Consider the following 12,546-nt stretch of genomic DNA (forward strand, 5'->3'; position numbering starts at 1 on the left):
TGTTTACCAAAGATCATGAAGGGTTAATTACTTTGGCATTTCAACTAGAAATTCAAAAAACTTAACTTGCAAACGGCAGAGACGCACCCTCCGTCACAACAGATGCAGGGCATATGGATGAAATTCAAAGGATACAGAAGAAATTCAAAAGATACAAGAAACATGTTGATGGTATAAGTTATGGTGAATAGCACCCTCCGTCACAGCCCCAAATTTAAAGACAAACCTGTTAAATACTTCTGGAGAAATGTGCGGCAGTGGGCGGCGATGATATAAGTAGTCGGAGGGTTTGGTGAGTCGGGGCTCCTTCGGCGCTAGGTGGCGTCAGTCGGAGCTGGGTGGCGTCGGACAAATTAAGCACCCTCCGTCACATCCAGAAATGTGCGGCAGTCGGGGCTCCTTCGGCGTTGGGTGGCGTCGGAGATGGGCGGTGTAGCTCAACCTTGATTTCCCCCTTGTTGGTTTGGTGAGCGTACGAAGGTGAAGAAAAATAGGGGCTCAAACTTGATTTCCCCCCTGTTGGGTTGGTGAGCGTATGAAGGTGGAAAGAACTCTAATTAATTGAGTCAACTTCACAACCCACGTAGGACAGGCGCTCACATAGGCGCTCAAATTNCAATTTTTTATTTTAAATTAAAATAGTTTTGTTAAGTAAAAGTTTTTAATAATTGTCCAAATTTATATTATGTAAAGGTTTATTAAAAATCGAAATATTTCATATTATAGATTAAATTGCATGAATTAATATATTTAATTAGGTCATCAAATTATTTCAAATAGTAAAAGAAAATATTTCACTAAAATAATTCAAAAATGGTACAAGTCATATCATAATTAGAGACAACAATTTTTCTCCGTACTCGATGGAGAATCGATACCCAACTAGAAAAAAATGATGAAGATACAGAAGAGATTTTTTTAAAAGATTACATAAATGAACAATCTGATATGGATATTTTTGAGTTTGAGAATGGAGACGAGTCTTATAGAATTCTATCTATTTGCCAATTTTTATATTTTTTTCTTATTGTTCTCAACAACTTAGTAAATATATGTACATTACTCGAAACAATTCAGATATGAGAAAATACAATTATAGATGATAATATGTGTTAGGGATTATTTTGTTCGACAGATACCAGAATAATAAAAATATCAGACTAGGATGTAAAATTGCGAATTTGTGTTTTATCAGAATTAGGTGTTGTGTCAGATGTTACAACATATCGGACAACATGCAGCAGAATATTATATTTTGTAACACAAATTTACGTTAAATAAATAAATGGACAAGTTTAAATATGCACAAGTATAAATACTTAGCTTGTGCGGTGCCTTATGGCAAAAATTAATCACTAGAAAACCAAATCGTTAACAAAAAAAACCTATCACTAGTGATTTTCACGAAAATCAATTTCCTCAACACTTTGAGAAATTAAAGCTTTCTAAAAACAAATAACCAGAATAAAAATTAAAACAAGAAAGCTAAAAACGTGATGCCAAAAAGGGAATCCACGAAAACGGTCTTCAGCCAACTTCTTCACAGATGTTGTCTGCAGATGTTCCCAACATTCACGGCAACACGTTATTCCCACTCTTCAAACACAGTACGTCTCTTGAATAGGATTTTCTCTGAAATTATGAACGTGCACAAGTGTGTGAATTATTGACCGAGGAAGAGAGAGCTTCAATGATGTCCTTGATATCTTATTTATAGATGTAGACTTTTATCTCCACAAGGAAACCTATATCATAAGGAAAGTAAGAGTTTAATTACAAATAAACTCTTTTAAATATTGATACCAAATCACAATAATATCTCATTATCAAGAATAAAATCCTAGCATATTTATCTCATTAATTAGAAAGACAAGATCTCATTAAATATCATATTATCTAGAAAGTCAAAACATATTTAATTATTCAAAATCATATCATGATATTATTTGCATAATTATCTCATTATCTAGAAAGACAAAATATTATATGCAATCAAATCAACAAGGAAGAATAATATTAGGGAAATTATTTAAGATAAGAAATCATATCAATTAAATAAAGAAAATATATTTCCCTTCAATCTCCCCTTTTTGCCTTTCTGGACAAAATCAAATCAAATCAAACTCAATTTCTCAGTTAAACTCCAGTTAACTCCCCCTTAATATGAGAATTTTTCTCCCCCTGAATAAAATCAAGTTAGTACGGGTGTTGTTCGTTGTGTTGGCAACACCTGCAAAAATCATTAACAGTTCATTAAAAAAGATTACATCAGGGAAAACAGAAACATTAGGGAACATAACAGATCAGAACATTGAAACGAGAAAGCAAAAAAATGTATCAGATAGATGGTATCATTTGATCCTTTCACCCTTGAGTTTGAGTCGCATCTTCTCCCCTTTTTTGTTCAGAATGGACAACCAAGTTCTCGTACTAGACCAGATCAGCTTTGGCCCGTAATCACTTACCAAAATTACTGAGATAATTGCGTCCAATATCATTTCAAAATAATTTCCAGAATTGAAACCCACATCAAATTAACACCACTAAAACATCAAAAATCACAAGTATTGGATTTCTAGTCAAATCTGGAATTTTACCGAATTTTCTTTGTTGAAATACTCAATCTTTTTTTGTTCAACAATATTCACAATGAAGTCTAGATGCATGTCCTAATTATGCCTAATAACAAAATGAAACAAAAATTGAAACATGCAAACAAATATGAAATATGTTTACAGATGAAGTGTTTTCGCAAATGTTGACAACATCTCCTGACAACACGTCCAATTCCAAACATTTATTTTAATTTTTATGCAAACTTAGAGACTTATTAACTTTCTGACAATAGAAGTGGTAGCTCCCACACTAGAAGAACGGTCTTCTTTAGGACTCTTCTAGGTAGCTTTTTCCAATTTCTTCTATTTTGAATTCTGTATTAAATTCAGAAGAGGTAGCTCCCACACTAAAAGCACAGTCTTCATTGGACTCTTTTAGGTAGCTTTTTCCTATCTTTTCTTCTGATACAGAGCATATGCATAATTGATTTGTCTTTTTACTCAATCTTTTTAAGTCACTTTTCGTATGAGACAATGTCATGGAGTACACGATCATCCTTCAACTACTTTGTGATTTAATCACATTATTAATCATATCCAAGTGTATTAAGTTTTAGATAGAACATGAAATTGTAAGTGCACCAGAAGATTATGCAACATTGTGAAAACACATCATATAACAGTATGCCTAAGTCCTAGAAATGCACATGCAGATGGGGTGTTGTCTGAGATGTTATAACATCCGAGACAACATCCATGAATGATCAGATTGCACACATGCTGAGAGATTTCCTAAGGTTGGAGAATCTCTCAAAGTCTAATGCTTTAGTGAATATGTCTGCCAATTGGTTATGTGTACCAACGAATTCCATTCGAATCAACCCCTTTTCTACTAGATCTCTAATAAAGTGATGTCGAATGTCAATGTGTTTAGCTCGAGACCGTTGTATTGGATTTTTTGAAATATCAATTGCAATCGAATTATCACATCAAACAAGTAGGGTTTCACTTTCAAGTCCATAGTCTTTTATCATTTGATTCATCCATAAAAATTGAGAACAACAACTTCCAGCTGCCACATATTCAGATTCAGCAGTTGAAAGTGATACACAATTCTGTTTCCTACTATGCCATGAGATCAAATTATTGCCAAGATAAAAGCAACCTCCAAAGATTTTCACTTCCATAAGACCCATTAGGTCAATGTGAAGTAAATCCAGACAACGTGTTGTCTCAGATGATGACAACACTGGATACGACACGCGAGTCTGCTTTCCTTTTTGACAGTCTCCGCACACATATGGAATAACAGAAGAGAGATTAGACATACCTTGTACTGCATCGTACTTACTCAAGTTCTTCAAGTTTTTAAATTTGCATGACCGAGTTTTTGATGCCAAATGTCGAGTTCACTAACTTGCGCATGTTTGCATGAAAGCTCTTCTCTTATTTGGTAGCAATTGTCCGAAGACCTTGTACCTGTCATAATGCACATGTTAGTTTCATCAAAAACTTCACAAGTATGCTTATCAAACTTCACATGCAAATTATCATCACACAATTGGCTTATGCTTATCAAATTCGAATTTAATCCTTCAACATGAAGCACATTGTGGAGCTTTGGTAGTCCTTCGACATTCAATGTACCCTTTCCCACAATATTTCCTTTAGCTCCTCCTCCATAGGTTACTCTACCACAATTTTGTTCAACATAATCGATGAGATGTTCTCTTGAACATGTCATGTGGCGTGAGCTTCCACTATCAAAATGTCAATGACCTGAAGTGTTAGTTTTCAATGAAGTATAGATAACATTACAGTGAGTTTTTACCTTTGAGACCCAAATTTGTCTTACTGTAGGTCGATGGTGGGAGGTGTTGCGGGAAATGTTGGACAACATTCGAGGCAACATCCGACTCGACTTTCGATTCATGCAGTCATCCCTGAGTTTAAAACAGTAGGACCTGATATGTCCAGGCTTAAAACAGTAATGACATACATACCTGCGTTTTCTTTTCGTAGGGATAGGTGCAGCAGATTGTCTTTTCGGTGGAGAGCTTTTGATTGGTGACTTGGATTGTGGTTGTGGAGATGTATCAGCCTTTCCTTTCACAAAAACAGTCGACTTGGAAGATTCACCAATTTCAAAGACACTGTCTTTGAAGCCTAAGCCTTTCTTGTCATCTCTTCCCATCAAAAGTATGGACTAAAGCTTGGATGTGCTCGTATTGAACTTTGATAAAGTTTCAGTAGCCTTTTGAAGTTCATCCTTGGTCTTGCATAGTTCCAAATCCTTTTTGCTCAAAATTACTTCAAGTTTGGCAACCACAGCTTTTAGATCGATGTTCTCCTTCATAAGAGTAGAGTTCAACTTGTTTCTTTTGGTCCAATCTACAAAAAGCTCTTCATAAAGTTTTTGTACGCTTTTAAGAGTGATCTCATCATCATCATGTTCCAATTCATCGTCTACATTCGAATTTCCAGAAGCTGTAGATTTTAAACAGATTGATTTTTCGCAGATGTTGCAGCCATGTGTGGCAACACCTAGGGCAACACCTAAAAGATTCACTTGCAGCCAGAATTTGTCTTTCAACAGAGCAGTCCATGAGGTGGCCATTTAAATATTTCTGTCAAACAAAACAAAAAAACCAGAATCAGCACTTAGTATATCAAGAGTAGGCTCTGATACCACTTGTTAGGGATTATTTTGTTCGACATATACCAGAATAATAAAAATATCAGACTAGGATGTAAAATTGCGAATTTGTGTTTTATCAGAATTAGGTGTTGTGCCAGATGTTACAACATCTCGGACAACATGCAGCGGAATATTATTTTTTGTAACACAAATTTACGTTAAATAAATAAATAGACAAGTTTAAATATGCACAAGTATAAATACTTGTGCGGTGCTTTATGGCAAAAATTAATCACTAGAAAAGCAAATCGTTTACAAAAAAACCTATCACTAGTGATTTTCACGAAAATCAATTTTCTCAACACTCTGAGAAATTAAAGCTTTCTAAAAACAAATAACCAGAATAAAAACTAAAACAAGAAAGCTAAAAACGTGATGCCAAAAAGGGAATCCACGAAAACGGTCTTCAGCCAACTTCTTCACAGATGTTGTCTGCAGATGTTCCCAACATTCACGGCAACACGTTATTCCCACTCTTCAAACACAGCACGTCTCGTGAATAGGATTTTCTCTGAAATTATGAACATGCACAAGTGTGTGAATTATTGACCGAGGAAGAGAGAGCTTCAATGATGTCCTTGATCTCTTATTTATAGATGTAGACTTTTATCTCCACAAGGAAACCTATATCATAAGTAAAGTAAGAGTTTAATTAGAAATAAACTCTTTTAAATATTGATACCAAATCCCAATAATATCTCATTATCAAGAATAAAATCCTAGCATATTTATCTCATTAATTAGAAAGACAAGATCTCATTAAATATCATATTATCTAGAAAGTCAAAACATATTTAATTATTCAAAATCATATCATGATATTATTTGCATAATTATCTCATTATCTAGAAAGGCAAAATATTATATGCAATCAAATCAACAAGGAAGAATAATATTAGGGAAATTATTTAAGATAAAAAATAATATCAATTAAATAAAGAAAATATATTTCCCTTCAATATGATATTTGAATAAGATAAAGATATTTAATCTTCCGACGTGCATGGAAATATTGATGTATCCGACGACGACTACGATGAAGATATTGACGGAGAATATGAAATCATAATCAAACTCACCGTTGTCATCCCCAATCCATAATCATAAATGATTGTAAGATATTTTCACAACTATTGATGTATCTCATAATAGTTATATATGTACAAATAAATTAACGTGGTCGGAAATTTTTTATTTTTATTTTTATAGAAAATGAGTCAACCAAAATAAAATATTTTTTTCATTAATGTATATTATTAAATTCAATTTTATGTTAGGTTTTCTGAATAAACCTTCTAATTTTTACTTTTTTCTCTTACTTCGATTATTTTTTATGCTAATTAATCCAACCTGGTTAAATCAGTTTTCGATGAAAAATGATATTTTCATATATTATATATATATTTAAAATAAAAACCGCAAAAAACCAATCCAAACGAACCAAATTTAATATTTCAGTTAATATCTGAAATAATCGAACTGTAATTTTTTTTATATCAAAACTAGAAGTTTTATTCTGAATTTAACAAAAATTAAATTTTATCGACTTGAAACTTAATAATCTGATTAATTATGTTAAAATGCATGTAGTTTAACTCTCAAATTCAAATCTTTCATAAATAATATATTTAAGGACGGTCCCTCGTTTAATTTTCACCCCTGCCTCCAGATCGAGTTCTAAACCCCAAGGTATAACGAGGATCCTGCAAAAAACCTTGACACATGAATTTTATTCCTTTTTGTTTATTATTCGCCTTCAATCCGCGTATTAATGCACACAATCAGGAGAGCGATTGTGATCGGAAACGGCTTTGCTGGGGCAGAAAATCAGTGCATTGGATTGGTTCAAGCTCTGGGTCTCTCCAATAGATTCACTTTATATGTAAGCACATTCTTTAATTTAATGATTCTGACTTGAAATGGTGCAACAAAAAAATTCCCCACTTTAGATTGATGTAAATGATGTTTATATTATCATTGATAATGCTTGAGATCGTTCTTGTGGTTATGGAATTTACCTTCTCCGAAAAATCTCTGTAAATAATTGAATATCTTTTCATTTTCGTGGCAACTATCTGAGATTTTCATCGGAAAATAGTTGCGTTGTTGTCATAGATAATTTAACATTTTTTTTCTCATCCTGCGCGAATGCAGCGTGTTACTAGGCCGAGAGGAGGGATAAATGACAGACTTCACTGGTTGCCAGTTTCTGTGCATAAACAATTAGAGCACAAGTTTAAGCGTATCAGTGCTTTCTTACGTTTGCAAGGGAAGAGGATGATGCCTTTTCCAGGAGAAGGGAAAGGTAGTCTGGTTTGCTGCACCCACTATCTTACTATCTGTTTGGCGTTTGCATTCTTCACCCTGACAAATGTCCTGATATTTTTTCAAGATGGATATCTCTATCAACTTCTTATCCTGTGGATTTTTTATTGGTTTGGGATCAGATGTCCTGGAAGCAGATGCGAAGCACATTGCTAAAGTTATTCAGGAAACATTTAGAAGGTACATTTACCGTCTTTGTTTTTTTTCCTCTGAACATTTTTTTTCTATTTATTATTAATTTAGTGTTGTACTTGTTGACTTGGGTTGTTGCAAAAGTCCCAGACTGATGATTTATGCGACTTCACGTACTCTTGTAATAACGTTTTTAAAACATTGATTTGATTCGTTTCATTTCTGAGATACCATTGTGCTTGACAATTGATACTATGCACTCAAGAAGGAAGTTTTTGTGGTTTCATGTTTCTTATTTCCCCGTATATTTTGATACAACTCTAACTTAGATGCTTGATGTAAGCAAATTACTGGTGCATCTAAGGCTTCATCGTCATCCCATACGACCATCCCTCTTTTTTTCCCCTTCATTTTAGTTTTTACCCGTGAGGTGCCAGCTGAACTTGATCTTATACGTCCATATTTTGTAGCAGATATGATTTCTGACTTGGTCTGCTAAGCTTATGGGCATGCATATTTATGAAATAATAAATAAGTTTCTCCACAACTATCTGACTTTACGTTATTAATCTTTTAGGGATGGCCCAACCTTGGTGATCGCATCAGGTCGTGATACAATCGCGGTTGCAAGTTCCATTAAACTATTAGTTCCTGAAATTGTTTTTCTCATTCAGGTATGATGAGATGATAGGCATTTGATCCTGCGATTTTGGATTAAAGTCATTGGTTGACAACTTCTGAAATATCTGCGCTCATGCTTCAATAGCTTTATAATGATCTCACACGTTCCATGAAAAGATGCATGAGAAAAGATAAATCCTTGAATCCTCGTGCTGCAATTTTATTTTATTTTTTCATGTGTTCTTTTGTCTAAATCTTTTGCGATGTTTTAGTTGTTTTTTACGCTTTCAGATACAACATCCAAGGTCTCGTCTGCACCGATTTGATCTTGTGATTACACCTTGGCATGATTATTATCCCTTAACGCCTGAGGCACAGAAGCAGATACCTTGGTTTCTAAGAATGTGGGTCACACCTCGTCAACCTCCGGATAAACGTGTGGTATAGTCTTCTTTGATAGATTTAGGAATTGCTTCCCCATTGAAACTATTTGTTTGAAGAATTTGTGTTGATTATCATATTTGAGTGTGAATAAGTAACAGGCTTTGCTTGGTGTGATGTCCTCTCAGATCCTCACTGTGGGTGCTCTTCATCGCTTCAATTCTGTAGTGTTGAGAGGTGCAGCTTCAGCTTGGCAAGATGAGATGGCACACCTGCCTAAACCCTTGCTTGTTGTATCCGTTGGAGGGCCCACTGGTATACCCTTTTTTTATAATCTGTTTTGTACTTTGAACTTCTGGGAAAAAAAATTTACATACTTACAGTATATTTATTTTTGTTGGGAAGCTCAAACTTTTACAGTGTATTTATTTTTGTTGGGAAGCTCAAACCGGACTGGGAATCCATAAATACTTCCCGATTTTTTTATGGTTGGGGCATTGAGTCTTGCAGTATGGTTTTGAACGTATAAATCAATAGAAGTTTGGAATTTACTTTGGGTTTTTATGTAAGTGAAATGCTAATGTAAAATAGAATACCAGCAGCATCGTGTGTACGTAAAATATAAAATTAGTACAACACATAATAAATTTAAAACATACATATAATAGTTGATAATAAACACAACAGTAAATGATACAATTCTGTTATGTTTATAAACATAACAGTAATGATACTAGGTTATTATATTTATAAAATATTAATTTGACTTTTACAGTACATAAACAGAAAGTTGGCTATAACATTGCTGTGAGAACAGAAGGGAAAGTTGGAAATAAAAACCGTTCTTTTTTTCCAAATTGGAAATAAAAACTGCTCGGTGACCGGCTCAATCATTACCCACGTTCATTGATGAGGAAAAGAGAATAGAGGGATGATTTTTATAGTTTGAAACTTGGTCATACCAACTGACCAAACAGAAGTTGTTGAAGATATCAGTTATCAGAAGGGATAAAGTTAAAGTGTGAATCTCAGAAACATAATAGTTTTTAATTCTCCGTGTCTGTTGTAATTTTACACCTCCCTCTTGCTTTTGAATCATCAGTTTGCCTTATTTCTTCTGTTGGTCCATCATTGCAAAAGCTCATCATATAATTTATATTCATTTAACAAGATAGTCATGCAAGAAATTACCTCTTATATGCTGCATCTTATCTTTAATCCATCGAATTGACTTTTTCTTGTTTTATTTAAGATGGTTAATCGTTGCTACCTATGCATCTTCCAACTTGGCTTTTAGAAATCACCCTGCAGTTTGTGCTTTTTCCACTTTCTCTCATAGGTCGTTGCAGATACGGTGCAGACCTTGCAAAGCAACTAATAGCCTCACTGAAGATCGTCCTTCCAACTTGTGGAAGCGTCAGAATATCATTTTCTCGCCGGACACCCAAGACTGTTTGTACACTTCTCGCAAGTTCATATGATTATCACTCTAATGTGGATGCTTATTTATGCTGTGTCAAATAGGTATCTGACATGCTTATGACTGAATTTGCTAACCATCCAAAAGTCTTCGTTTGGACTGGTGAAGGTAATGATGATTCTGCTTACTCATTTATGTGCATCATCAAGTAAAAATGAGGTTAAAATTCTGCTGATTTCTTATATGTGACTGCCAACACAGACAAATTTCTAAAATGTAGCAAAAAGAGATATGTGACTGTAGGTAGATTTCCTAAACTGAGAAGAGTTTATTTACGGAAATTGGTTTTATTGGGGCTGATGCCTGATCCGTGGAAATGTTCATCTGCTCTCATTTTTTCCCTTCGATTTTGTGTGTGTTGCGTATTGTATATTTTCTGCACAAGAGTATTCTTTTCAGATAGTCTCAAGAGTTTAATTATAAAGGCCACTCCATACACTTTAGCCCATTAAATTTGCATCTTTATGACAATGTTCAGGTCCAAATCCACACATGGGACATCTGGCTTGGGCTGATGCTTTTGTCATAACAGCTGATTCAGTGAGTATGTTGAGTGAGGCCTGCAGCACCGGGTATGCAATATTATATATATCATGAAAAAATTAATTCTCATTGTTAACAAACTCGAAGTTTTTACGTCTAAATGGTTGAATCTGCAGGAAGCCTGTGTATGTCCTTGGAGCTGAGAGGTGCACTTGGAAATTTGCAGATTTTCACGAGTCTCTGCAATGTAGAGGAGCTGTTCGGCCATTCACTGGTCAAGAAAATGTGAGTAAAATATATTCGAAATTTGGTTTCAAATACTTATTTGAGAGAGTTTGAGCTTGAAATTTATTTAAGCTAATATTCGAAATTTGGTTTCAAATACTTTTATCCAAAAACTCCCTTACAAAATAGACCAACTTTCTTGTTCGAGAATTTGTAGCGAGTAAAAACCTGAATCTTGTCTCAGTAGTCCGGTGATTGACTTGAAGCGTTATAGTTTCTTGTTTCTTATTAAAGGCTTGACTTTTTGCACAAAGTTAACCAAAAGAAGCTAAGTCAGTGTAGCAACAACTTAAACAAAGGAATCAAATGATGCAAAACTAGTGGCTTGGTGTAGCCGGTAAAAGTATCAAACAAACGGTAGAGACACGATGACCTGTAGAGACAACCTAATTGGTAAATACAACCTAACAAATTTTAGACGTATATTGATGAGGAAATGGTGGAGATAAATTTGAAGAGTGCGATCTTGGCAAGGGTGCGTGACAATCATGTGTGCCATATAATTAGTATCAGTTTTCGTAAGTAACAATATGAACATATTCAGGCGAGCAGGTTACCAGTGTTTTTTGTGATTACTTAGGGGTGGGATGCCACACTATTACAGCAAACAAGTGACGACTTTGTTCCTTATAGAATTGACTTGGGTGGACTAAGATTCTAGGAAACCAATTGTTACTCTGGAGTCTGGACTTTGTTGTATATGGCTGCTATGCTTTGAGGGAATCCTAAATTGATCTGCATGACGCGTAGCACTTTCTCAAATGTGAAATCTTTTTCTGATTCGTGTTCCGCACGGGGTTTATTCATGTACTCATTTGTTTTTTTTATGTGTAGATTTCTGAGAAATGGGACTACCCACCACTGCGTGATACTGAAAATGCAGCCGACGGAGTGATTAAGGCGCTTGCCGAACGTGGGTGGCGATTGATGCCTGTTTTGGATCTAGAAACTGAAGAAAGGAATAGAGTATCAGGTTTACATATCTAGCAGAGTTACGAGATGGGAGCTATGGAGCTTACCATTCCTTTACATGAAACTAAAACACCATTTGTTTTATGACAATGATGATGGCGTATTGAATGCAATAATCGAATTAAGATCTTATTTTTATCTATAGATTGCTGAAATCCAAATATAATTTTGGACCTAGCGAAGTACCTTTATACCCATTTGTTGTGCAAGGAAAATTGTTAACAAATACACTGTAAAACCAGTACCCATTTGGAGGAGATACCATAAATTTGTGAATACCAATTTTCTTTACTTTAGTATCAGGCCACCTTTATGTAATCATAATCATCCGTGAGAGTGTTTGGATCCGCAATCACTTTGGCGAGAAGGTAATTTCTTGTTCTTTATATGCATCTCAACGAACTTCTTGACCTCCAATCATGTCTTTGGTTTGGTTATTGGCATTTTGTTGAAGGACATTGTCAGATTCTTGAACCAAACTGGTAACCAGATTCATTTTGCCATTGTAGAGTTGAGAAAATACCAATATTTTCCATAATTAGTAGAACAACTTTAAAATCCTTCTCTTTGCATTTTGAGGAAAAATATCTACTTCGTTAAAAAAGAGTTTTTGC

General features: G+C 34.6%; 1 protein-coding gene across 2 annotated transcripts; it reads left to right on the plus strand.

Annotated features, from left to right (window-relative positions):
• The first annotated feature begins 6,900 nt into the window (after window positions 1-6,900).
• Window positions 6,901-12,160, plus strand: LOC140956401 (mitochondrial fission protein ELM1-like). 2 transcript variants are annotated; one of them, XM_073413132.1, is made up of 11 exons: window positions 6,901-7,135; window positions 7,408-7,558; window positions 7,701-7,758; window positions 8,288-8,384; window positions 8,623-8,772; window positions 8,901-9,027; window positions 10,052-10,164; window positions 10,237-10,300; window positions 10,671-10,764; window positions 10,852-10,960; window positions 11,795-12,160. In XM_073413132.1, the coding sequence occupies exons 1-11, from the start codon at window positions 7,025-7,027 to the stop codon at window positions 11,945-11,947; spliced, it is 1,227 nt and encodes a 408-aa protein (XP_073269233.1). In that variant the 5' UTR covers window positions 6,901-7,024; the 3' UTR covers window positions 11,948-12,160. The 2 variants fall into 2 exon arrangements, with proteins under 2 accessions (XP_073269233.1, XP_073269235.1); XM_073413134.1 differs by lacking the exon at window positions 6,901-7,135 and having other exon boundaries at window positions 7,646-7,758.
• Window positions 12,161-12,546: the final 386 nt, after the last annotated feature.

Source organism: Primulina huaijiensis, chromosome 13 (assembly GCF_012295235.1).
Source record: "Primulina huaijiensis isolate GDHJ02 chromosome 13, ASM1229523v2, whole genome shotgun sequence".
NCBI lineage: Eukaryota > Viridiplantae > Streptophyta > Magnoliopsida > Lamiales > Gesneriaceae > Primulina > Primulina huaijiensis.